This window comes from Paramormyrops kingsleyae, chromosome 21 (genome assembly GCF_048594095.1).
Source record: "Paramormyrops kingsleyae isolate MSU_618 chromosome 21, PKINGS_0.4, whole genome shotgun sequence".
Lineage (NCBI taxonomy): Eukaryota > Metazoa > Chordata > Actinopteri > Osteoglossiformes > Mormyridae > Paramormyrops > Paramormyrops kingsleyae.
In genome coordinates, this window is record NC_132817.1 from 14,206,858 (window position 1) to 14,231,185 (window position 24,328).

General features: G+C 46.2%; 4 protein-coding genes across 10 annotated transcripts; all 4 read left to right on the forward strand.

The window, feature by feature from the left end:
* The first annotated feature begins 444 nt into the window (after window positions 1–444).
* Window positions 445–5,009, forward strand: ppp1r7 (protein phosphatase 1, regulatory (inhibitor) subunit 7). The gene is made up of 10 exons (XM_023798120.1): window positions 445–558; window positions 1,370–1,465; window positions 1,595–1,650; window positions 1,769–1,834; window positions 1,968–2,098; window positions 2,224–2,386; window positions 2,503–2,619; window positions 2,708–2,812; window positions 3,650–3,736; window positions 3,886–5,009. The coding sequence occupies exons 1-10, from the start codon at window positions 519–521 to the stop codon at window positions 4,060–4,062; spliced, it is 1,038 nt and encodes a 345-aa protein (XP_023653888.1). The 5' UTR covers window positions 445–518; the 3' UTR covers window positions 4,063–5,009.
* A 128-nt stretch (window positions 5,010–5,137) lies between these two features.
* ubxn7 (UBX domain protein 7) lies at window positions 5,138–12,537 on the forward strand. 2 transcript variants are annotated; one of them, XM_023798110.2, is made up of 11 exons: window positions 5,138–5,558; window positions 7,115–7,271; window positions 7,377–7,444; window positions 7,535–7,600; window positions 7,710–7,822; window positions 8,741–8,887; window positions 8,984–9,074; window positions 9,156–9,286; window positions 9,370–9,784; window positions 10,079–10,158; window positions 10,245–12,537. In XM_023798110.2, exons 1-11 carry the CDS (start codon window positions 5,489–5,491, stop codon window positions 10,404–10,406), a joined length of 1,500 nt encoding a protein of 499 aa, XP_023653878.1. In that variant the 5' UTR covers window positions 5,138–5,488; the 3' UTR covers window positions 10,407–12,537. The 2 variants fall into 2 exon arrangements, with proteins under 2 accessions (XP_023653878.1, XP_023653879.1); XM_023798111.2 differs by lacking the exon at window positions 5,138–5,558 and adding an exon at window positions 5,569–6,912.
* Window positions 12,538–12,670: 133 nt separating this feature from the next.
* On the forward strand, window positions 12,671–24,110 carry LOC111836654 (serotransferrin-1-like). The gene is made up of 17 exons (XM_072704034.1): window positions 12,671–13,001; window positions 19,925–20,085; window positions 20,178–20,280; window positions 20,459–20,650; window positions 20,733–20,862; window positions 20,962–21,017; window positions 21,106–21,269; window positions 21,376–21,526; window positions 21,606–21,760; window positions 21,960–22,056; window positions 22,141–22,161; window positions 22,244–22,408; window positions 22,573–22,726; window positions 22,805–22,872; window positions 23,029–23,210; window positions 23,573–23,756; window positions 23,968–24,110. Exons 1-17 carry the CDS (start codon window positions 12,926–12,928, stop codon window positions 24,012–24,014), a joined length of 2,106 nt encoding a protein of 701 aa, XP_072560135.1. The 5' UTR covers window positions 12,671–12,925; the 3' UTR covers window positions 24,015–24,110.
* Window positions 13,008–16,076, forward strand: LOC111836652 (serotransferrin-1-like). Of its 6 annotated transcripts, none has more exons than XM_072704038.1 (7): window positions 13,008–13,545; window positions 13,630–13,650; window positions 13,723–13,887; window positions 14,060–14,153; window positions 14,258–14,342; window positions 15,172–15,215; window positions 15,496–16,076. In XM_072704038.1, the coding sequence occupies exons 1-4, from the start codon at window positions 13,467–13,469 to the stop codon at window positions 14,074–14,076; spliced, it is 282 nt and encodes a 93-aa protein (XP_072560139.1). In that variant the 5' UTR covers window positions 13,008–13,466; the 3' UTR covers window positions 14,077–14,153; window positions 14,258–14,342; window positions 15,172–15,215; window positions 15,496–16,076. The 6 variants fall into 6 exon arrangements, with proteins under 6 accessions (XP_072560139.1, XP_072560140.1, XP_023653896.2 ...); XM_072704039.1 differs by having other exon boundaries at window positions 15,501–16,076; XM_023798128.2 differs by lacking the exon at window positions 15,172–15,215.
* Window positions 24,111–24,328: the final 218 nt, after the last annotated feature.

The following is a 24,328-nucleotide window of genomic DNA, read 5'->3' on the forward strand; positions in this document are numbered from 1 at the left end:
ATACATCTACTTAAATTACCTGCTTATCCAATTTGGGTAATAATGAGTTTAAATACTTTTATTACAGTTTCCGTAATAATTACATAATATTTTATTAATTATTCCCACATAAATCTAGATTACAATTTCTCAGACTGAAAACAGTAAAATAACTGACGTTTATTAATAACCTAGAATGAGACAGAAAAAGTTAACTATAAAAACATATCAAATAAAGGTGGTTCATTCAAATAAAAATGGTTCATATCATACATATAATTTGAGTTTTGAGTTACCCTAAACGAAGTGAATTTCTTGTATTAACATAATTAATATTGCCAATAACAAAGGGACATATTTTTCAATATTCCGCAAAATATTCAATGGCGTAATTCTTATTTTTGAAGATGCCCTACTTCAAACGAACTCGGGAACTCGTCTGCGGTTCGCCGTCACAGAGCCGCGTGACGCAGCGCGGCCCCGCTTTTCTATTGGTCGACGGAACTGTCAGTAACATGTAGGCGGGTTCTCCAGGGAAGATGGCTTCTATGTCCGTAGGCGAGCCACAAGCAATGGAAGGTGAGATTGCACTGCTTTGCTGTGGCGCTGCAGCAGTTTGGCTATGACGGTGGGCTTCGGTTCTTCGGCTGTGTTTATTTCCCTGGGCGTGGGCCGTGTTCTGAATTAGCCTATACGACGCTTAGTCATGCAGCCCTGTGCATAAGCTTCATTTACATGGAAAGCGCTGGCTACGCTGCTCGGTGCTGTGCTCCATCAAGCTCGCGTTCGGGCATCTTTAACGTTAGCATTATGGCATGCTGTTCAATCATGTTTCAAATCAAGAAGTGCATTGGACAGGCACGTCATGCTATCTTACAAGCCGACGAACCACGCCTGCCACTGCACGATCAATCCGGCTGAAGATGCCTGCACATTTCGGGTGGATATTTGCCTGTTTCTGCTGCGTCATATTTCTGTTTGCCATTAAGCTGGCTGAGTTTCTTACTTCGATTATATTTGTGTGCGAGTCAAACCCGCCCGGTTGGTGAAAGATGGATGTATGTGGTTGTTGATGGGAATCGTTAAGTTAGGCTGAATTAGACCGCGTGATCCATGGGATGTTAGTGATATTTTGTATTAATGCAGAAAAATGACGAGATGTGTCTCTTCCCTGCGTACTTTACGAGTCCGATGGTGTAGATGGCGTGCTGTTTGCCAGCTGAGTTGTACTTATCTTGTCCGTATCCCTTAGACAATGACATTTAGATCAGCACTGCAGTACTGTGGAAAGCGATGCAAAACCTTTTGCCTAGCCTCTGTATAGAACGCCCGTAAACTAGAAGGTGTAGGTGATGCTGCTTCTCAATAATACCACCTGCTCTGTTTTCAGTGGACAGGAAGGGTGAGTCGGAAGAGTCTGGAGATGATGAGATTAAGCGAAGGAGCCTGAATGGGGAGCTGGATCCCAAGCAGCCGCCCTTGTCAGGTGAGATGATGATCTCCCTGGCATTGGGATCTCATGCGGGAATCAAAGCAATGCATGATGTTTTAATCCAGCCTGGTCCTTCTCTCCTCACTCCCTTCTTATGGAAATGACCACCTGTGCCATCTTCAGAGAAGGAGGAGTCCCCAGTCGACATGGACACCATAACACTAGACCCAGAGGAAGAGGTGAAGTTTCACGCCAGGAGGGGGTGTTTATTTTTTGGATCTTCCTGAAGCATAATGTAATGTACGATCAGAGCCAAGTCTTAGTACTATGCTGTCCCATCTTCCTGTCTCCATCCAGGATGTGGATCTGGTTCACTGTCGTATTGGGAAGATCGAAGGGCTGGAGGTCTTACAGAAGGCAAAGGTCTGTGTGTTTGTGGTTGAGGTCAGGGGAGTATGTTTGGGGAGAGTCTGCGTCCTCAGGTCCGTCCTAACGTTGACCTTCTTGAAGCATGTGTGTGATTTTTCTGGGTCATCTGTTTTTTTTCTTCTGGTAGACGCTGTCGCTGAGACAGAACCTCATTAAACGTATTGAAAATCTGGATAGTCTGGTCTCTCTCCGAGAGCTGGACCTTTATGATAACCAGATCCGGCGTCTGGAGAACTTAGAGACCCTGACCCAGCTGCAGTGAGTTTTCTTGTCCTCCTACATCCATGCACACTGTTCGATTTCCAGTAGTTTGCAGTGTGCACTGTATACATGGGTGGGGTTTCATACAGTGCTCACAGAGCTGTGTCTTTATTGACCTCCAGGGTTCTGGATGTTTCCTTCAACATTCTTCGTAAAGTGGAGGCTCTAGATCGGCTCACAGGCCTGAAGAAGCTCTTCTTGCTGCACAACAAAATAAGCCGTATTGAAAATTTGGACCATCTGACCAACCTGGAGATGCTAGAACTGGGCTCAAACCGTATCCGGGTGAGGGCTGCCTCATGTGTAGCTAATGCCAATACCCATCCTCTCTTAAGAGGAGTTCTTGTCAACATGCACCAATGATGCTGATAGAGTGCTGTGATGTGATGTATCCTCTTCAGGTGATTGAAAACCTGGACTCTCTCTCCTCACTGACCAGCCTGTTTCTGGGCACCAATAAGATCACTCAGCTGCAGAACCTTGAAGGATTACATAACCTGACTGTCCTCAGTATTCAGGTACATCCCGGACATGCATGCATGTGTTTGGGTGTGTGCATGTGTTTGTTTGTGTGTCTGTAACCTTGTGTGCTGCTACATCCTTCAGAGTAACCGCATAACCAAAATAGAAGGTTTGGGGAGCCTGGTCAACCTGAGAGAGCTCTACCTGAGTCATAACGGCATTGAGGTTCTTGAAGGCCTGGAATCCAATGTGAGTCTGCACGATGTTCAACTGTCCGCACCTCCTTACCGACATGCTTATGAAAGGTCTACGTGACATATACACACCACAGCGTAGATAATATTCCTGCAAAGTTTACACGTACAGGACTGCAGACCTGCAGATGTAACGTGTGGCAGTACAGTGAATGGTTTAGAACAGGGGTTCTCAAACTGTTTGATCAGTGGTTCTCATCATATTTATGTTCAAAGTCAGGTGTCTGGAACAATTTTCAATAACAAAAACACAATTTCATGAATTAGCAATAACTTTCTATATTAGATATTATCATTATCATTGTCATTATATAACATTATATAACATTATATAACAATAGCGGGACCTTGACATAAAGACTGGTTTAATGTTTGCTGATCGTTTCGATGGGGGATTATGATGAGTTATGTATGTGGGAAATTTGGTTGTTCTATGTTGTATTTTTCTGCTTCAAACCATATTAAGCCTTTTTATGTTAACTATACTGATTCATAGGATGTATTATTGGTTGGGGCCAGATTAATTTGCAGCTCGCTCCGCATCTAGACCATGGTCAAGACGTTGAGAACCCCTGGTTTAGAGCATGAGATATCTCATCTACTGCAATGCCTGTCGTCTTTTGTTGTTATTACTTAATACTGTGTTGGATGTTTAAAGGTGGGTAGGGTTAGGGCGTGCTTTAAAGGTGCTGGCTTCCTTATATGATGGTAATGAATCTCTAAAGGTGATGGGGAGTTTATTGTGGAGTAGTATTAGCAAAAGGCAGTGCAGTCCTTGTCTATTCCCGCTTCACGTTCTGCCTTCTTGGTCTGGTCGCACGGTCTCTGATAGAAAAAGCTGACAACTCTGGACATCGCTGCCAATCGCGTCAAGAAGATTGAGAACATCAGTCATCTGACAGAGCTCCAGGAGTTCTGGGTGAGGAATGCATGAAGAGCAAGGAGAGTGGGAGGGAATGAGAGAACTAAATAAACATAATTGCATATTAGGATTCTTGCAGAAAATTGTAAAGAATTGTAATTTCCGTGTGCTTTTGGAATAATAGTTGCTCTCCGGGTCTGTCCCAGATGAATGATAACCAGATAGAGAACTGGGCTGACCTTGACGAGCTGCAAAATGCCAAACACTTGGAGACGGTGTATCTGGAGAGGAACCCTCTTCAGAAGGATCCACAGTACCGCCGCAAGATCATGCTGGCATTGCCCAGCGTGCGGCAGATCGATGCAACTTTCATCCGCTTCTGATTGGTCCTGCCTGTGATTCCCCACAAGACCCTGGCCATCTCATCATCAGTCTCACTCTTGCACACATATACGTGCAAATACACAGTCACGCATACATTTGTACATGTACAGTTATTCTTCCTATACCAATGAAGTCACAGTAATTTGGACTCTTGCTGGAAGGTGTGAATAATACTCCTCCCAAGAGCTTGATGGTTTGGTTTGTGCATGTCACTGTCCCACACCCCCATCACATGCAGATGACTATAGCGTCTTACAGGAAGCAGTGCATTCTGGGAGTCTAATTTGGTAACACTCTAACAGCAATAGAAGAGCAGCACCTTGTGGTTCTCAGTCCGAGACTAAGGCATGTGACACACCCTAATCTTTAACTTGTGACCCCTGTTCCTTACAACCATCTGCAACCCTTGTCATGCACACAGATTCTCCCCTTCTTGTCTTTTCAATTGTAGGGGAATCTGACTAACCAAGCAAAGTTTATTGCAGGATCTCTGACAGGTCCCATAATTTTGGAGGGCAAATCCTTCACAGTAAGGTTTTCCTTTTTTAAAAAAAAAAAAATCTCCAGTGTTTTTAAAGAATAAACGTGCAAGAACAATTTCCTTCCATGCAGACTGCATTTGTTTCCATTTAGGCTGTGTTGGTTGGTCTTGCACTAGCATGTTGTCCGGTATGGTTGCATTTCTCTGGTGCTCTGGTTGAGGCTGTGGGGGTGCTAGGGAGGGGGCAGAGGCCCGCATCAGCCCACATCAGTCTGCTTCGAGGGAGATTGCTCAGAGCACTGGGCTCTGTCCCTGAGGCAAGTCACACACTGCTAGTGTTTCATAAATAGTGAAGAGGGTCTTCAGAAATCATTTGCTTTTTTGCTTAATGTTTTTCAAGTGCTTGGTTGACTGTTTTAAACTGAATGTATCATAAAATATAAAATAAAATTGGGTAAAAAATCATTATGTTTTACCTGATTTTGTTGTATTTTGCTCAAAACCATCTATTAACTATCTGTACACTGAGGCCAGAAAGTCGTTGTTATATGCTTGATTACCTTTTATGTTGAATGTTTACTTTGCAAATTTAGTTGAGATGATAAAAACTGCATGCTGTATGTATGTGCGAAGAGAGGATCCAGTGTAAATCTTGTGGAAGTCTCAACGGTAGATGGCGCTGTGTTTTTCACCTTCTCAAAAAAAAGACAAGGAGAAATTTATAGAGAACTAGATGGATGTTTGCTAATTTTTCCAGCGGCAAACGGGGCAGGTCCCTTAAGCACTTATGTCTTTAAAGTTTAAAAAAATTTGGGGGAAAAAAGCAGTCCAGCGGAGGAAATACAACACCCATAATCCTACGAGGCATCCTATGACGGATGATGTCGCTGCTATCGTAGTTAGGTGCGCAGGCGCACAGCCGTGTTGTTGTCGGCGGCGGTAAGATGGCGGCGATCGGGGATACATCAGCTCTGGGGCTGAACGGGTTAATACAGCAATTTACAGCCATAACGGGTAAACACGTTTTGTTCACACTTATTTCAATTTTACTTCATATAAATTGCTGTCAAAACAATGAGCCCGCGAAATAAGTAGGGAAAACTGCGTAGTCAGGACTGAAGGGGCATTAGAAACTACTGCCCCCTCTGTCAGCAGGAGAAAAGCCTACAACGAAAGGAAGAGATGGGCAGCCGTGCGTGGCCACCGACATCTCATATTGCCCATTTCAGCGAGGAAAAATGGTCAAAATTGGAGTAATATTGGAGGAAAGCTGTATGGGGTCGTGCATAAAGTTACTTTTTGACAGGCCGGTACAGCGCTTGGTGTTATTTGCACATTATAGACACGGGCTTGGGCTGCTTTTCCTGTAACGGAGCTGGCCAGGCTCTTCCTAACCCGGGACAGCTGGGCTTCAAGCAGCACAACCCAGTACGAATGCTGGCTCCACCGGCATCTCTAACACGTTTTTCAGATGATGTGGCCACAGTAGTAGAAGTGTCAACAGGCAGCCCGGCAAAACTTGCTGCTCGCCAGATAAACTTATGAAGCAGGGATGTTGCTTAATTAAAACAAACGCATCGGGCGCAGGAGAGGATGTTGGGGTAGTTGTGGTGCCTTACATCATTTTGGTCTGCCAATTGACCATTGAACTGGCTGTTTCTCTCTTACTGTGTTTGTTCCTTTACTAGTTCTTAGGTGTCGAACCCTCATAAGCATTGCCGACTTTAGAAATGTACACGACTGGTGTGTTTATCAGAACTGCATGAAGCGCCTGTTGATTAATTTACGGGTCGCCATCTTTCGCGCATGCGCAATGTGTGCGCTCATATGTTGCGCTTTGATTAACCAGGCGTAATAAACTTTCACGTTTTAAACCGCTTCGGTGACTCCCACCGTCATGAAACCTATTAATTATTGACCCTTTTGCCAATCTGGGCCCCTGTTTCCTAATTTAGGAATAGGCGGTGATATTTACGAAGATAATATGCTCTCTTTTGGAGAAATACATTAGACGTTTCAAAGACCCATTGAGAAATTGTTCCTTAGGACGGTGATAATAATTTTGAAAATAATTTGAAGATGTTACAAAGACGTGTGAAAATGGGATCTTGGATTAGGTTAGATTTAACGTGGTAACCCTGACCTGATAGTGAGGACCTCAGTTTCATTTCTACAGCAGGTTTCCGCAGGTGATTGTGGGGTTTTGCTGCAAATCTCCTGAAAAGCTTTGTTTTTCAAGGTTTATTTTGGTATCCAGTTTAGTGGGATTCTCTGGAGAAATTGAGGGTAAAATTGACCAGTACTTTTGGTCGAACCATTGAAAAATCAATGGATGATTTCGGTGCGTTTTTCTGAAAGAAATAACAAGGTATATCTTGGCAGTTGAGGAAAAAAGTCTCCTTTGTTTTCATTAAAAAAATGTCTAATTTCTGAACAGAGCAATAAGTTGAATCCGAAGTATTTTGGGCCCGTTTTTACGCTATCCTTTATTTGCTGTGCTAACCTGCTAGTACCTAGTTGAAATGTTAGTGTGCGCGCATAGTCTCTGTGTGACGGTTGCACATCCACAGGTGCGACTGAGAGTGTTGGGAAACACATGCTAGAGGCTTGCGACAATAACCTGGAGATGGCTGTCACTATGTTTCTGGATGGAGGGGGTATGGTTGAAGAGCCTAGCACCAGCTCCAGCTCTGCAGGGGCCTCCAGCAGCAGAGCACCCCCTACAGAGTGAGTATTGAACTGCTAGCTGTGCACAGCTTATGTCATGTATGGGGTCTGCCATGGGTGGTTTTTTTTTTTTTTGGTCTTGGGCTTATGACTTTCTTTCCACAGGGAGGAGGTGCGAGCCCCTATACCACAGAAGCAAGACATCCTGGTGGAACCAGAGCCATTGTATGGAGGTATGGTTTTTGCCATCAAAGTCCTGACGGTCTTCACTGGAAGGCCAAGGCTCACCAGGCTGTCTGTATGCTCGCTCTTGTCTCCGGCAGTGCCAAAAAGACGACGGCCAGCCAGATCCATCTTCGACGGTTTCAGAGACTTCCAGACAGAGACCAGTAAGGCTGTAGACCTGCTTGCGGGTTTGCCGACCTCGTGTCGTGTCATGGGGTGGGGCTCCGTGTGGACACTATTTGATGGCTTTGTGACCCTTTGCAATGGTTTCAGTCCGACAGGAGCAAGAGCTGAGGAATGGCAGCACAGTGGATAAGAAACTCAGCACCCTGGCAGACCTGTTTAGACCCCCCATTGAGCTAATGCACAAGGGCAGCTTTGAGACGGTGAGATCCTACTCAGAGTTGCTGTATACTGCATAGTGTGTGCTACACAGTAATCACCATACATGTTATACAGAATATAGTACATACTGCGCACTGTACAACGTACCATAAACAGGAAGTCCCCAAGGTATGAACCAGTTCCCTTCCAAGAGCAGGTTCGCAAATCCTAAACTCGCAAGTCCAACAAAGTTAGCCTAGGCATCCCGCTGATGGTGCCCCAACACCCAGTCCTCAGCTCCTATCAAAAACATGTACATGTAGTACAGCTATTTGTACATAAGAAAATGCTTTTAAAACTTAATATTTGTATTTTTCGTTATACATTTGTGGTGTATTTTAACAAGGATCAACTGAGAATTATTTTTTTATTCCAATTGTTTTATGTCGGCTGATCTCGCCGTTTACCATTATTGAGCTAACCTACACTACATATGCATGCCTAGCCTATCTCTCTCTTCTCAACTCCTATTGAAAACATTTGCATAAGAAAATGCTTTTAAAAGTTAATATTTGTGTTTTTTGTTATTGCATTTTAAAAACCAATAACTGACAATTCATGTTTTCCGTATAAGATGTACAGTACTGTGCAAAAGGCTTAGGCAGTCAAAGAAAACGTTTATCTGGGTAGTACTGCCTAGGACAGGGGTGGCCAATCTTATCCGCAAAGGGCCGGTGTGTATGCGGGTTTTCGCTGCAACTCCCTAATTAGATTACTAATTAGAGGACTGATTGGCTGAAGAGTCCTCACACCTGGGTTTGAACAGCTGACCTACAGGTTATCCCAAAAACCCGCATACACACCGGCCCTTTGCCGATAAGATTGGCCACCCCTGGGCTAGGACTTCTGCACAGAACTGTAGATAGACACTGCCCTGCTGTACATAGAGGCTGTCTCTTAGCTTCTGTCTTCCGCTGTAGGCCAAGGACTGTGGACAGCTGGAGAACAAGTGGCTGATGATCAACATCCAGAACGTGCAGGATTTTGCTTGTCAGTGTCTGAACAGGGATGTGTGGAGCAACGATGCCGTCAAGACCATCATCAGAGAGCATTTTGTGTTCTGGCAGGTACTGCACCAGCATGGGACTGTCCCCATGTATGTCGTACAACCCCCCCCCCCCAGGACCAGAGGTTTACGCCACTTGTGTGATGCTTGCGTTCAGGTATACCACGACAGCGAGGAGGGCCAGCGCTACATCCAGTTCTACAAGCTGAACAAGTTCCCTTACATCTCCATCCTGGACCCCCGCACAGGTGATACTTACTCCTTGCTGACCACTAAGCCCAGGTGGCTGTCAGCTCCGACATCTTCACGCCTCCTGCTTTTCATCCCAGGCCAGAAGATGGTGGAGTGGAACCATCTAGATGTGCCGTCCTTCTTGGAGCAGGTGACGGGATTTCTGACGGAGCACGGGCAGCTCGACGGCCTGTCCAGTCACCCTCCTCCCGCCAAACGCGCGCGCTCTGTAAGCAGACCTGCCTCTCCCGCCTTCTTCCTTCCTGACGCTTTTCTGTGCCGCTTACCTGTACCTGCCCCCCCCCCCCCCAGGAGAGTCTGATTGACGCCAGCGAGGACAGCCAGCTGGAAGCTGCCATTCGAGCCTCACTGGAGGAGACCCACTATGAGTCTCAGCAGACTCGGCCGGACTCGCGCTCTGAGGAAGACTCGGACGCAGAGCCCTTCTCAGACAGCGAGGGGCTCATCTCCGTGGACGGCTCCGATGAAGAGGTCCCCACCCAGGCTCCACCCCCCTGCCCGGACAGTCCCGCTCGCCACCGGAAGTCCCCACACAAAGAGTCCAGCCACAGGAAGGAGGAGAGCAAGAAGAACCATCTGGAGACGCCGGTCACGTCACAGCCCTGCAGAGAGGGTCTCGGCACGGCGCGGAGGCAGAACTCGGGATCGAGGGTGTGCGAGCCCGGCGCTGAGGAGCATGGCAATGCGGGCCAACCCAGCGACAGCGGTATGGGCTGCTAGGAGGGGTTTCGGACATTTTGGACATTTTAGAATGAAATACTCAGTCACAGGAGGTGGAGAACAATGAAAGTAGCCGAGATACCCACCCTGGGACGTGAACCTGCACCCCACACACACACACACACACACACACACACACACACACACTCTCTTCAGCTCCATATGCCACATTAGCCATTAGCATTAGCATTGTGCATCCGAAAGGCTTGCATCCAGGAGCTTCCGCAGGTCGGACTCAGCCTGTTGATCCCTGCTCTGACTGGCTGTGTTCCACCCGCAGGTCCGAAGGCTCAGCTAATGCTGCGCTACCCGGATGGGCAACGGGAGCAGATCGCCCTGTCCGCTCAGGCCACGCTCATGGTATGTCCGCTGGGCGTTTCTTTTCCTTCGACACCGGCACCTTCGGGCCTCTGACGTGGGTTAACTGCCTGTTGCTTTTCTTCTAGGCGCTGGTGAGACATATCCAGTCTAAAGGTTATCCAAACGAACGCTTCGAGCTCGTCACCAACTTCCCACGACGGAAACTGTCTCACTTGGACTATGACATCACGCTGCAGGAGGCGGGGCTGTGTCCACAAGAGACTGTCTTTGTGCAGGAGAGGAATTAGGCCGTGTGACGCCCCTCACCCGCCTCACCCTGACATCACGCTCACTCCAGACCCACAGTTGCTGCAGGCTCCGCCCCTTCCCCTCCGTGTATTTGGCCCTAAGCGGTGTCCATCAGCCGGTCGTCTGCTGCTCCATTCTGTGTACAGTCCATGGACACAGTTACCCAGCGAACACTGAACGGGGTCCCTGTCGCTACACATACATGAAGTCAATGAGCGTTTGTAGAATACGGCCTGACTGTAGAGACCAGCACCGGCCATGAGCTGCTGGGAAATAAAGATGGTGGGTCACATGATGTTGGTTTCCAGAAACCATGTGACATCTGAAGAGGACGTAATTCTTGTCATTCTTGTCAGTTAACGTTTTTCATATTAATGAGTTAGTGGCTTCCAGGCAGCTGCAGCTTGGCGATGCAGACCCGCTCCTCCGAAGGGAGGGAGGTCTTGCGTGGTCATGGGAAACTGGGAGCCTGCCATCACCATGGTGATCCTGGACCAGAGACTGGGTGTAGTTATTGACATGTAGTTACAGGATTTTCCTTTTTTTCCATTTTCTTTGATTTTTATATGACCTATTTCCAGAAAAAAAAGTTGCTGATTCTGAAATATAACCTTCACATCAAAGGGGGCTTGTTCGTATGTTCTGTCTGTCCAGCACGTGGAGGGCCCTCAGCCAATCGCTGACACACAGTGGTATGTTCCGCATCGCTCTCCGCCAATCAATGGGGTTTAGGCTGTAACTGAGCAGAAGACGGAGTTGGGGTCAGGGGCTGTGACCTTGCCTTCGCCATCCAGGACCCAAAGGGAACCATCGACACTATGCAGCAAACCCAGCTGACTTTGGCTTGGTGGAAGTTGGACCTCAGGTGCCGATTACCTACTGGTACTGCACGGCCTAGTCCTGCATTTCCTGGAAGAGCCATGTTTTTAAATCTCTGCCATCTGGTTGATTTAAATAGATTGAGTGTTTGTGCAGAAAAAATACAGTGGTTGCCATGGAGTTTTAACGCAGTGGTGGAAACTCAGTTTGTGACACTTTGGATTTAAACCGTGAATTTGTGTTGGGTACAAGACTTAGAACGCATAACATTACAAGACTTCAGATATTCCTCAAATTGGCAGTCTGTCTAAAATTAACTTCTAAATGGGCTGTTTCTCATGTAGCCAGATGGGAGCAGTCTAAGTAAAATATCTAAGTAAAATGATGTTTTTTTTTTCTTAGTCGATTATTCTCCAGTGAGGTGATGCAGTGCAACGTTGGCATTGTAGCCTTACATAGCTAGGGTTGTGGGTTTGATCCCTAAGCCCAGGTGTATGGAGTTTGCATGCTGTCCCCTAGTACAAAAACAAGCAGTTTTGCTAATTGATGTCTCTAAATTGCCCATGAAGTGTGACTGTAAATGTGCTGTGGCAGACTGGGAATCCATGGAGGATGTCCCGTGCTTTGTGCTTCCTGGTATTGGTTGCAAGCTCCTGGTGACTCTGTACTGAAAAAAGTGTGTATGGATGAATGATGGCTTTCAATGTTTTACCTCCCTTGTTTTCCCTAGAACAGAAGCCCTCACAGACCTGTTTGCAGATGAGTATCAGATAAGCCCCCCCTACCAAAAAAAAAAGATAATCCTAACTTTAAATTGACACACCTGGTGCACATGGAGTGTGCTGCTCTGATTGGGTAGATCAGCTCTGACTGGTTGCATGCTATAGAGGGGGTGGAGATTAAGGACATAACAGACATGCATCAGCCATTTCGAAGCACCGTCCTTTCATCCAATTGAAAACCTGCAAGATTTCTCACTAGAAATTTGATCACCGATCTTTTGACTGGGCCGTAGGATGAATGCCTTTTTACTCGACTTTAGTTAATGCACCCTTTTCTGATTGGATTATCAAGGCCCCTGGCGAGGATATCCTCAATGTTTTCACTGTAAATAATGCACTGGGTAGGGGTGACTTTTAGTCAGTGTGTGTGCGTGCGTGTGTGGGTGGGTGTGTGTGTCTTTGTCTGTGTGCGTGCATGTTTGGGTAAAACTTCATGTGCTTTAAGGGACCAAACTTTTCTGTTTTATGTACACAGCTTGTCTTAATATTTTACTTGAACGAAATCAACCAATAAACAGCTTTTTCAGTACCTGTTATCTACCTTGCCCTTGCTGTCTGGGTGTGGCCTTTTCCAGGGTCCCTGTGCCTGGTGCATGATGGGAAAGTCACATTATGATTGCATGTCTGATGGCTTACTGCTGCTGTTTGTCAACTTTACTTATGTTGGTGGTGCTGGGGGGGTCATCAGTGCTGAATAATCTGTTCCTCAGATGGCAAACCCTCAGTGAGACCCTGTCCTCATCTACAGATTCCAGGTGCTGATTTTTCCTGGGTTTGGGGGTGCTGACTGGATCTGGATGCTGATTGTTACTGGGTTTTATTTTGTGGGGGGGCTGGTGCTGGCTGGATGACAGAAGAGGAAAAGATTGCAGTAGCTCGAATGTCACTTGTCATGCAACAAACTAGATCTCTGACAAATGACACTCGAGTTGTCAAACGATCAGTACAAGACTAACCAGGTCCTGCTCGCTTCCGTTCTCTTAGGATGCCTCGGTAATGTATCAGACCCAATTTGCAGACCTGCTCCATGAGACTCACATGGGAATGGCTGGTAACCAGAATCTCTGCTACCTTCCTAGTGGGAATTTCTGCGGCCTTTTTTGTCAAAGAACCGCCAGTGAAATGGTGTCTAAAATCTGCTAAGGAGAAGAAGAAGTGTGATGATCCGGCTGCCGAAGCAGAAGCTAAATTCGCCTGCGTTTTGTGCTGAAACCATGATATGGCTGTCGATTTCAGGAAGGCCAGGCAGATGCCATCACACTGGATGGGGGAGACATTTACAAAGCTGGTCTCAATAATTATGACCGCTCTGGGCAGGGTTGGTAGGAGGGGCATAAGAGGCGCTTATCATGGAGTCTCTCAGTCTAGGCTGAATACTGTCTGCTTCCAGAGCCCCATGTCCCCTGTACTAAGCAGGCACATTCTTTGTTCTCCTTTCAGCGCGAAGAGGCAGATGCCATGGCGATCGATGGCGGGCAGGTGTATTCAGCAGGGAAGTGTGGGTTGGTGCCAGTGATGGCAGAGCAGTATGACGCAGGTATGTGGGGGGGCTGTAGGCCGTCTGCTGGTCACTGTGGTGCTGTGTGCTGACTGAAATGCCTGTATTCTGCTTCCGTCACAGCTAAGTGTGGCTCCTCAGAGCGTAAGTACAATTTCATTGCCTTGCAGTGCCACTAGAGGGCAGCAGTGCTGAGGTGCAGGTCTCTCCTTACAGAGACGGCCTCGTCTTACTTTGCGGTGGCTGTGGTGAAGAAAGGCTCGGGCCTCACCTGGAGCACACTGAGGGGGAAGAAGTCGTGCCACACAGGCCTGGATCGCACAGCAGGATGGAACATCCCTATGGGTCTCCTCCACAAGGACAGCAAGGAGTGTGACTTCTGTGAGGCTGCAGCTCGCCGGCATGTGTGTGTGTGTTTGTGTGTGTGTGTGTGTGTGTGTGTCATTCAAGTTACTCGTCGTGGTTCATTGGGGTATTTAACGTTACGTCTGTCATGTTGGCCTAAATGATTCATTATAGCATCCTGCCTATCCTTCTGTTTTCATGGGAACAGCCCAGTACTTCAGCTAGAGCTGTGCCCCGGGGGCAGATCCTGAATCCTCGCTGTGTGGGCGATGGCAACCAAATAAATGACCCAGTGTACAGATGTAAGCCCAGAGCTGAGGAGCAGTTTTATGGCTACGCTGGAGCCTTCAGGTTAGAGGCGTCAGTCTTCCTAATCTTGTGGCCAAACTCAAAGTCTATCTTGCAGGAATCATGGGCACTACGAGCTTCTGTCTGTGGTAACGCGCCCTGAACGCCGGCTGGATGTGGTGTCTATTCTCAAAGACCAGCAGGTGGGTGTGGCCTCAGGAATGTTGCTCAGCTGTCAGTCATTTCTGCTGCTGAGGTAGTTGAGCTGCTGAAAAACGTTCATGTGTGATACCCCTGGTTCTCCTGCTGTTAAATATTTGTACAGGGGTGGACTAACATTTCTGGGGGCTCAAGGCTGACATGAGCTGTTTGAGCTGTATTTTGGAGGTAAAAGAGAATCAAGGAATTAACAACAATGGAACATCAACATTATGTGGTGGTTTGCAGTGCCTGCTTATTTTTAACTGGCCATTGTTTTTCCTGTATGGATGTCCTTTCCCATCATGCCACAGAGCAAGTTTGGTCCGTCCAGCTCAGAAGACTTTAAAATGTTGCAGTCAGAAGGAGGCAAAAACCTCCTTTTCAAAGACACTCCATCTCTGAACAGCTTTGGGATCTGAGTGATACACGCTGTCTGTATGTGTGTGTTCATGCCCAGCTCCCCCAGGGTTCCCAGACGCTCCCTGACTAATAAAGGGCTTTAGGATTAGTTTGTTTGCTAAATAGCGTGTTGAATCTGCACTGTGTCCCACAGGAAAACTACATTAAAACTTTACATATTTCAAAGTTGAGGAGGCTAATGTGCGATCAGCGGAGCAGGTTGTGTTTGTGTACAGAAATTTGACGAAAATATATGCAGCCACCACCACCTAGTGAAGTGAACTAAACCCCCTGTAGCACAAAAATACAGGAGAATATTGCCCACTGCATTGATGCACTGTACCACCTCACATACAGTTTGATGTTACTGTATGTGCCTGTTTGGTAAAATGGATGATTTACATTCAGTACTATATTTTCTTCATAACTTAGGGACGACCACCTGATGGAGGCAGAAGACCCCTATTCAATGACAAGTGAGAGAGGCCGATGATCAATATGGTCATAGCCAACAACACAATTTGGCTGAGTTTGATACGATGGAGGGTTATTGAGGATTAAGGAATAATCCAAGTGATTGATGCAGTTAGCATCACCACAATTGACTGCATTCAACAAACAGGCCTATCATGTTTCTTTTGAGAGGCACTCCAATAGAGTCAATGTGCAAGTATAGCTTTTCATACTGTGTGAAATGTTTGAGTGCAGTTACAGTATGTATTACAAGCTATATGATGGCCTCCTGTCATGTGTCAGCACAGAGCAAGTCGCAGGAGGGAAACAAGGTGATTATCCACTGCTGGCTAGTGATGGAACATATAATACCAAGACCTCCAAGCTCGCCTCGTCAAAGTGAAGCCCAACCACTCGAAGCTGGGAGTCGGAGCTCGCTTCGTTTATGCAATATCACGGGACCGGTGACGTCCGATTTGTCCTGAGGTGTCAGAGGTTTCGAATCCTGTCAGCTCTTTAAAACTTCCATAAAAGTGTGATGAAACCTTGAGCATCGTGGTGTTCTTTTGCGGTTGGAGAGATCGAGTGCTATGCAGTGTGTATGACATACCACACCTATTGATTCATTACGGAAAGTGGCTCTGGAAATGGAACGACGCAATCCTCAAATGTTTGGAAATAGTTTGAGTTGATGTCTCCCAATAAGGTGAATGAATATTGATATGGCAAAATACAAAATTACTAATTATTATTACTATTAGTTCCTTTGCTTGTTCAATGGGCCAATTCTCACCAGCCGTGGGGGAGGCTGGGTTTCCAATTCCCTTGTTGTAAATTGCTTTGAATAAAAGCATCTGCTAAATGAATAAATGTAAATAATCATATTTGTATCATCATTATTGTACTGGCCAGGTTTGCATTTCTTCAAACATCTGTCGTACGGCAATAACACATTCTCAATGTGCTAAATATCTCCGTTGCCCCCATAGCTACACCCAAGGCGTCAACACCTCATTCCCCCCCATCTCCCCAGTTTAAACTCCCCTCTAAACCCCAACAAGTGAAAACAGTCACACATTTCTGGCAGCACCTAAGTGGCAATGATTTTCCAACCATTAATGAGTTTGTTCCAGCAACATAACAATGACTGAGACCACGTCCACACAAATGCTTTAAAAATTTTTTTATAGGGTTTTCTCAAGAAAAAGATCTGCATCCACAATACCGTTAGCACTAGCGTTGAAAAAAACTGCGTCCAAACTGCACCGTGTAAAGGCAAATGTCATAGCTTATGGGTAATTCTAGAAGTGAGGTGAATTTTGAATTATTTTGACTTTGATTTGTAATAAAGTTCAGTTTTTGACTTGATTACTCTCAAACAACCATGGGTTTAAAGTAAATGCACACGTTTTATTTAGAAAAAGCAAAATCACAGTGCTGTAGCATCACAAACACAAATTTGTTGTAAAAGCAAGCCATGATACGTCATCCTTTGGGACAATGTCAAGTTTGCACTGGGCTGTTCTGGTTCATGACTTGTTTACCAGCAACCCAGGATTCAGTAACATCTTTCTAAGGGCATATACTCCCTTCCTTAACCCCATTGAGGTGTTTTTTCTACATTTTCTTTTTTCAGTCTCCTCACCTCTTCCAGGATATGGAGGAAGCTTGTTATATTACAGTTGAGGCTTACTAGGGATGGATTAGGCATGATTGGGGATTTCCCCCCCCCCCCCCCAGTTGTCTGGCCGGAGGTCGTACTGCCTGTGATGCCTAAGTCTTTATGTGCGAACAGTTTTTTGATTGTACAATTCATTGGTTGGAGAATTATACTGTTTTGCAGAGTGCATTAAAGATTAAAAAAATGTGAAAATGTATACGTTTGTTTTGATGTATATTGTGTTCATTATGTTTTTGGAGTTGAGTGTGCAGTTCTGAATTTGTATTTAGAGTTTTGGGAAATTTAGGCAAAATTTCAAGAAATGTGTTTTTAGCTGTTGAGAAGGGGTGTAATCCAAAGGCACTTTGAGTGCGTGTCTGTGTAAATAACGACTGTTGTGTTCTAAAACGTGCCACATAAATACCGTTTAATAACTGACTTCAGATGTGGTTTTTGTTGGTCAAATGGTATTGGACTGCCTTAAAATAGCAATGCGCCAACAATGCGCCTGGCCACTCCTACAAGTGGACAGTGGGTGCAAAATCATTTACTATTTTATGACATGTGTGCATGGCAGGAAAATGAGCAATGCCCTGGTACGAAACTAGCAAAACCACTTTGCGTCACGCTTTGCACAGGTGGAAAATATAGGCCAAGGAGTGTGCTGCTCTGATTGGGTAGATCATCTCTGACCGGTTGCATGCTATAGAGGGGGTGGAGATTAAGGACATAACAGACATGCATCAGCCATTTCGAAGCACCATCCTTTCACCCAATTGAAAACCTACAAGGTTTTTCTTGTTAGAAATTTGATCACCGATCTTTTGACTGGGCCGTAGGATGAATGCCTTTTCACTCGACTTTAGTTAATGCACCCTTTTCTGATTGGATTATCAAGGCCCTTGGTCGAGGATATCCTCAATGTTTTCACTGTAAATAATACAGGGTGACTTTTAGTCTGTGTGTGTGTATGTGTGGGTGTATGTGTCTGTTTGTCTGTCTGTCTGTGTGCGTGCATATTTGGGTAAAACTTCATGTGCTTTAAGGGACCAAACTCTTCTGTTTTATGTACACAGCTTGTCTTAATATTTTACTTGAACGAAATCAACCAATAAACAGCTTTTTCAGTACCTGTTATCTACCTTGCCCTTGCTGTCTGGGTGTGGCCTTTTCCAGGGTCCCTGTGTCTGGTGCATGATGGGAAAGTCACATTATGATTGCATGTCTGATGGCTTACTGCTGCTGTTTGTCAACTTTACTTATGTTGGTGGTGCTGGGGGGGGGGTCATCAGTGCTTAATAATCTGTTCCTCAGAAGCCAAACCCTCAGTGAGACCCTGTCCTCATCTACAGATTCTGAGTGCTGATTGTTACTGGGTTGGGGGGATGCTGTCTAGATTGGGGTGCTGAGTATTACTGGGTTTTATTTGGGGTGGGGGGCTTGTGCTGGCTGGAAAACAGACAAGATAGCAGTAGCATAAATGTCACGTGTCATGCCACAAATTGCATCTCTGGCAAATGATACTTTGAGTTACCAAACGATCAATAGGAGTTGATGTATGACCCCAGTTGAAATACTGTTGTTTGAGGAGGGGGTGCTCTCATGGTGTCCCATCAGAGGGTAATGCCAATTCCCTGGTCTCTCCAAGCATTAGCAGGGCTGATGTCGTCTTCTGGGCCTATAGAAATGACATGATAGAAATGTCTCCTGCAGCCTGACTGGTGTGACAGCAGGAATTGGTCTGTTTTTTTCTGCCCTCACCTGGATCAGAGCACGTCTGCTTCAAGCTGCCTCTGACTGCCTGTTCATTAACTTGCATGTTGTGTAATATTGACTGTGCAAACAGGGTCAGTGGAAGATCAATTGGTCCAGGGAATCCTGGGAACGCCAGCAGGCCAGCAAAAATTTAGTGATGTGAGCAGAAATGTGAAATCAGGAGCTGATTTATCATGCCTTATGGGAGCCATTACAGCCTCTGAGACACAAGTGGCCCCTCTGAGTTCTTAGCCAGTCTGTAAAATCCATTGTGATGGGGAAGCACTGGCCAAGTGTTATAGACCCACCCATGTGTGTCCATCCTCCCTCCACGTCTTTCCTGGTTTTACTGTATGTGTTTGTCTGTTGGTGAAAAACCACATGTAATAAAGACTAGTGAAACAAAATGTCCCAAATGTCTCAACTCCACTTGTTTATCAAAATGGATATCATCTGAACGAAATTAAGCAAGTAGTGGTGATTACTTCAAGAACTATTGATGCATACTCGTTTTATACAGCTACTTGGGCTCATATTCATCAAGATTTCCTTCTCCTGCACCCTCCAACCTGCAGTGTGTGCCTAATCTCAGCTTAGTCCATAATGTCCTGATTGTTACCAGTCAGTCACCATGTCAGGCCTGTTTGCAAGACCCAGACTGGCCAACATTTGCCATTTTGATGCCGCCCCATACTTTTCAGAATATAGCCAATATTATGGCGAATGTTAAATTATTTGGAGCAGGTGATTTTTTTAATGATCTGGCATATTAACAGCTTGGTTTTCAACAGGTGAACATTATACTAATGATTAAATGAGAGCCACACTGAGACCTGTTTAATGTGCCAGACTGACCACAGCCTTTGAAAAAGGATAATGAGGATTGCTTGCCAATAATGACTGTGAACTCCTCAAAGCAGCCCTGTGATGTGAATTTCCCAGATTAAGAAATAGGGTGCTTATCAAATCCAGCTCTCCCTATCTGTGACTGTGACCTCCACTCTAAAGGTCTCCTGGAGTTAAGCAGTGCACTATCCATGTCCACTCTGAATGCCAGCTGTTGGGAAATCTCATGCAAACAAAGCACGTTTGTTGCAAGCTCAGCCTGAGGGTCAATCTATAAAAGAGGCTGCTTACTGTGGCTTTGTCCGCTCAGTGACTGCAGGGAGTCCCTGTCCTCCACCCTCCAACATGAAGGTCCTGCTCGCTTCCATTCTCTTAGGATGCCTCGGTAATGTATCAGACCCAATTTGCAGACCTGCTCCATGAGACTCACATGGGAATGGCTGGTAACCAGAATCTCTGCTACCTTCCTAGTGGGAATTTCTGCGGCCTTTATTGTCAAAGAACCGCCAGTGAAATGGTGCCTAAAATCTGCTAAGGAGAAGAAGAAGTGTGATGATCTGGCTGCCAAAGCAGAAGCTAAATTCGCCTGCGTTTTGCGCTCGGGGACCGATGAGTGCATCACAGCCATCAAGGTGAGAAACCCGACAACACGTCTGTCACAGCACCCCCGATTTATGCAGGTACTGCGGCTGAGCTGAAAATATGATATGGCTGTCGATTTCAGGAAGGTCAGGCAGATGCCATCACACTGGATGGGGGAGACATTTACAAAGCTGGTCTCAAGAATTATGACCTCCACCCTATCATCGCAGAAGACTACGGAAAAGGTAATTAAGGGATACTTACAAGAAAGAATATCATTTGATATGAAAATGACAACTAAATAAAAATGTATTCTTTAAAAAGTATGAATTTTAAATAAATGATAATGAATATTGTCTTTTGTGACTAAATCATTCTGAAGCAAAAAGCACTTGGCAAAGTCACCCTGTTTGGACCCTGCAGATGCAGAAACCTGTTATTATGCTGTTGCTGTGGTGAAGAAAACCAGCAGCTTTGGGTTACATGAGCTGAAGGGGAAGAAGACATGCCACACAGGTCTGAACAAGTCTGCAGGGTGGAACATCCCCATTGGAAAATTGGTGTCCAAGGGTTACATTGCCTGGAAAGGGCAGGAGGATGTCCCTCTTGAGAAGGGTGAGCTGCCCCTTTGCATGGTGGGCCGGCAGAAATGGGATTAATGAATCTGCAGTCCCCTAACATGTTTTCCCATCCTCAGTGGTTTCAGAGTTCTTCTCCGCCAGCTGTGTTCCTGGTGCTACACCTGGTTCCAATCTGTGCAAGCTGTGCAAGGGTGACTGCTCCCGTTCCCACAATGAGCCGTACTACGATTATTCTGGAGCCTTCCAGTGGGTACCGTGGTGTAATCTGATCAGCCCTTTCCATCACTCTACACTCTTTAGCCCTGCATTGTTTGTCTCTGACCCTGTGCTCTTGACTCTATCCAGGTGCTTGAAGGATGATGCTGGCGAAGTTGCCTTTGTGAAGCATCTGACTGTACCCTGTAAGCAGAGAGTCGAGATGCACCACCTTGGTCATTGTGAGTGCTGTGGTCCCTCTGGTATTTCTGACCTTCCGTTTCCTGTGTCCAGCCTCAGAGAAGGCGGACTACGAGCTACTGTGCGAAGACGGTTCCAGGAAGAGCATTGATGACTACAAAACTTGCCATTTGAGCAGAGTTCCTGCCCATGCCGTTGTTAGCCGCAAGGATGCTGAATTAGCAGATAACATCTGGGAGAGTCTGCAACACACTGGGGTAAACTGAGAACAACTGGCAGACGCTACACTGATTCTGTGGGCAGATCCATTTTTACCTAAACGCCAGGCTCAATGTGGCTGATTTCATGGTCAATCCTCCACAGGATTTCAAACTCTTCTCATCTGAAGCCTATGAAGGCAAAGATCTTATGTTTAAGGACTCCACCGTTCAGCTTGTTCGGGTGCCTAATATCACCGATTCCTTCCTCTACCTGGGTGCAGAATACATGAGTACCATTCGGTCTCTGAAGAAAGGTGAGTGACCCAGTAAACTGACACACACTCCCCCATTTAGCAATGGTGAGTCACAGCTCTGTTGTACTGCCCACCTCAGAGACAACCCCAGAGGTGAAGACCAACTCCATAAGGTGGTGCGCCGTGGGCCACGCCGAGACGGTCAAGTGTGACCAGTGGAACTCGCAAGATGTTGATGCCAAGATTGAGTGTCAGCAGGGGAGGTCTGTGGAAGACTGCCTAAAAAAGATTATGGTATGTAAAGTGGGGAGGGGTTACGATGGGGTTAATAGATGGGATTAAGGGGGGGGGGGAGGTCTGGGCAGGGTTGGTAGGAGGGGCATAAGAGGCGCTTATCATGGAGTCTCTCAGTCTAGGCTGAATACTGTACTGTCTGCTTCCAGAGCCCCCAGTCCCCTGTACTAAGCAGGCACATTCTTTGTTCTCCTTTCAGCGCGAAGAGGCAGATGCCATGGCGATCGATGGCGGGCAGGTGTATTCAGCAGGGAAGTGTGGGTTGGTGCCAGTGATGGCAGAGCAGTATGACGCAGGTATGTGGGGGGGCTGTAGGCTGTCTGCTGGTCACTGTGGTGCTGTGTACTGACTGAAATGCCTGTATTCTGCTTCCTTCACAGCCAAGTGTGGCTCCTCAGAGCGTAAGTACAATTTCACCACCTTGCTGTGTCTTGCAGTGCCACTGGAGGGCAGCAGTGATGATGTGCAGGTCTCTCCTTACAGAGACAGCCGCGTCTTACTTTGCGGTGGCTGTGGTGAAGAAAGGCTCGGGCCTCACCTGGACCACACTGAGGGGGAAGAAGTCTTGCCACACAGGCCTGGATCGCACAGCAGGATGGAACATCCCTATGGGTCTCCTCCACAATAACAGCAAGGAGTGTGACTTCTGTGAGGCTGCAGCTCGCTGGCGTTTGTGTGTTTGTGTGTGTGTGTGAATGTATCATTCAAGTCACTCATCGTGGTTCATTGGGTTATTTAAGGTTACGTCTGTCATGTTGGCCTAAATGATTCATTATAGCATCCTGCCTATCCTTCTATTTTCATGGGAACAGCCAAGTACTTCAGCCAGAGCTGTGCCCCGGGGGCAGATCCTGAATCCTCGCTGTGTGCTCTCTGTGTGGGCGATGGCAACCAAATAAATGACCCAGTGTACAAATGTAAGCCCAGAGCTGAGGAGCAGTTTTATGGCTACGCTGGAGCCTTCAGGTGAGAGGCGTCAGTCTTCCTATTGTGGCCAAACTCAAAGTTATACAGATTCTCTGATGATCTGTGCTTTCCCTGCAGGTGTCTGGTGAAAGGTGGTGGAGATGTTGCCTTTATTAAGCACACTACTGTTCAGGAGAACAGCGATGGTGAGAGAGCCAAGCTTTTATCAAATAATGGGGAAATGTTCACCTGGGTGATGTTTCTTACTGAGTATGTGTAATTGCAGTCTTGCTTGCATAAGAACACACTGGCACAATTTGTAAAGGTATCTAAGTCCACATTCTCTGTATCCTGTCTTCCAGGTAACGGTGATTCATGGGCCAAAGATGTGAGGTCTACAGACTATGAGCTTCTGTGCCCCTCTGATGTAACGGCACCTCTAAGTGATTTCAAGAGTTGCCATTTGGCTGAGGTGCCTGCTCACGCTGTGGTGACGCGCCCTGAACGCCGGAAGCATGTGGTGTCTATTCTCAAAGACCAGCAGGTGGGTGTGGCCTCAGGGATGTTGCTCAGCTGTCAGTCATTTCTGCTGCTGAGGTAGTTGAGCTGCTGAAAAACGTTCATGTGTGATACCCCTGGTTCTCCTGCTGTTCAGAGCTGCACTCAAACGAGATGCACACCACTCATGACCAGCAATAGATTTTCTTTTGTCCAAAAGTCAAATATTTGTATAGGGGAGGACTAACGTTTATGGGGGCTCAAGGCTGACTATTTTGGAGGTAAAAGAGAATCAAGAGGGAATTAAAAACAATGGAACATCAATATTATGTGGTGTTTGCAGTGCCTGCTTATTTTTAACTGCCCATTGTTTTTCCTATATCAATGTCCTTTCCCATCATGCCACAGATCAAGTATGGTCCGTCCAGCTCAGACAACTTTAAAATGTTCCAGTCAGAAGAAGGCAAAAACCTCCTTTTCAAAGACTCCACCAAATGCCTCCAGGAGACTCTGAGCAGCTTTCAAGACTTCCTAAGGGAGAAATATGTACAAGCTATCAAATCTTTGCGAGAATGTGCTAGCAGTGTGCCAGGTGGGTCTCCCAAGGCGCCATCATTTGGCCTGCATGTGCATTTCATTTGAACTGTATTTGGTGTCCTGGACTGTATTTGGTGTCACTCCCACATTTTCCCTTTGGGGAATGAAGTGTCCTGGAAGTGCTCAGGTTCTGAATGCCAGCATCCAGCTCATCCTGCAGGTCTGTGATGTTGACAGAGTGGTGTCTTTCTTCTCTGACCCCTCAGAACTGGAGCAGGCCTGCACATTCCACTCGTGCCAGCAGAAATCATAGAAGAATGACCTATATTCACACCTGGCCAACAGAATCCTTCACAGAAGACCATAATTGCGAAAGTTCAAACAGCAATAAAGTGTACATTGAACTCTATGGGATCTTAGTGATACATGCTATCTGTATGTGTGTGTTCATACCCAGCTCCCCTGGGGTTCCCAGACTCTCCCTACCCCAACTTCTCCATAGGTTTGTGGTTAGTTTCATCAGCACTCTTACTCTGACTAATAAAGAGCTTTAGGGTTAGTTTTTTGTTTGGTAAATAGTGTATTGAATCTGCACTGTGTCCTTTAGGGAAACCACATTAAAACTTA

Bases quoted from the DNA above. Each gene is read 5' to 3' on its own strand.
- ppp1r7 (XM_023798120.1), top strand. From the start codon at position 519: ATGGCTTCTATGTCCGTAGGCGAGCCACAAGCAATGGAAG. The intron at 1,466-1,594 runs GTGAGATGATGA...TGCCATCTTCAG, and splicing joins CAAGCAGCCGCCCTTGTCAG to AGAAGGAGGAGTCCCCAGTC. The intron at 1,835-1,967 runs GTCTGTGTGTTT...TTCTTCTGGTAG, and splicing joins AGGTCTTACAGAAGGCAAAG to ACGCTGTCGCTGAGACAGAA.
- ubxn7 (XM_023798110.2), top strand. From the start codon at position 5,489: ATGGCGGCGATCGGGGATACATCAGCTCTGGGGCTGAACGGGTTAATA. The intron at 8,888-8,983 runs GTACTGCACCAG...GCTTGCGTTCAG, and splicing joins AGCATTTTGTGTTCTGGCAG to GTATACCACGACAGCGAGGA. The intron at 10,159-10,244 runs GTATGTCCGCTG...CTTTTCTTCTAG, and splicing joins CCGCTCAGGCCACGCTCATG to GCGCTGGTGAGACATATCCA.
- LOC111836654 (XM_072704034.1), top strand. From the start codon at position 12,926: ATGACACTCGAGTTGTCAAACGATCAGTACAAGACTAACCAGGTCCTG. The intron at 21,270-21,375 runs GTAAACTGAGAA...AATCCTCCACAG, and splicing joins AGAGTCTGCAACACACTGGG to GATTTCAAACTCTTCTCATC. The intron at 21,761-21,959 runs GTATGTAAAGTG...TTCTCCTTTCAG, and splicing joins ACTGCCTAAAAAAGATTATG to CGCGAAGAGGCAGATGCCAT.
- LOC111836652 (XM_072704038.1), top strand. From the start codon at position 13,467: ATGGCGATCGATGGCGGGCAGGTGTATTCAGCAGGGAAGTGTGGGTTG. The intron at 13,546-13,629 runs GTATGTGGGGGG...CTTCCGTCACAG, and splicing joins GGCAGAGCAGTATGACGCAG to CTAAGTGTGGCTCCTCAGAG. The intron at 13,651-13,722 runs GTAAGTACAATT...CTCTCCTTACAG, and splicing joins TAAGTGTGGCTCCTCAGAGC to AGACGGCCTCGTCTTACTTT.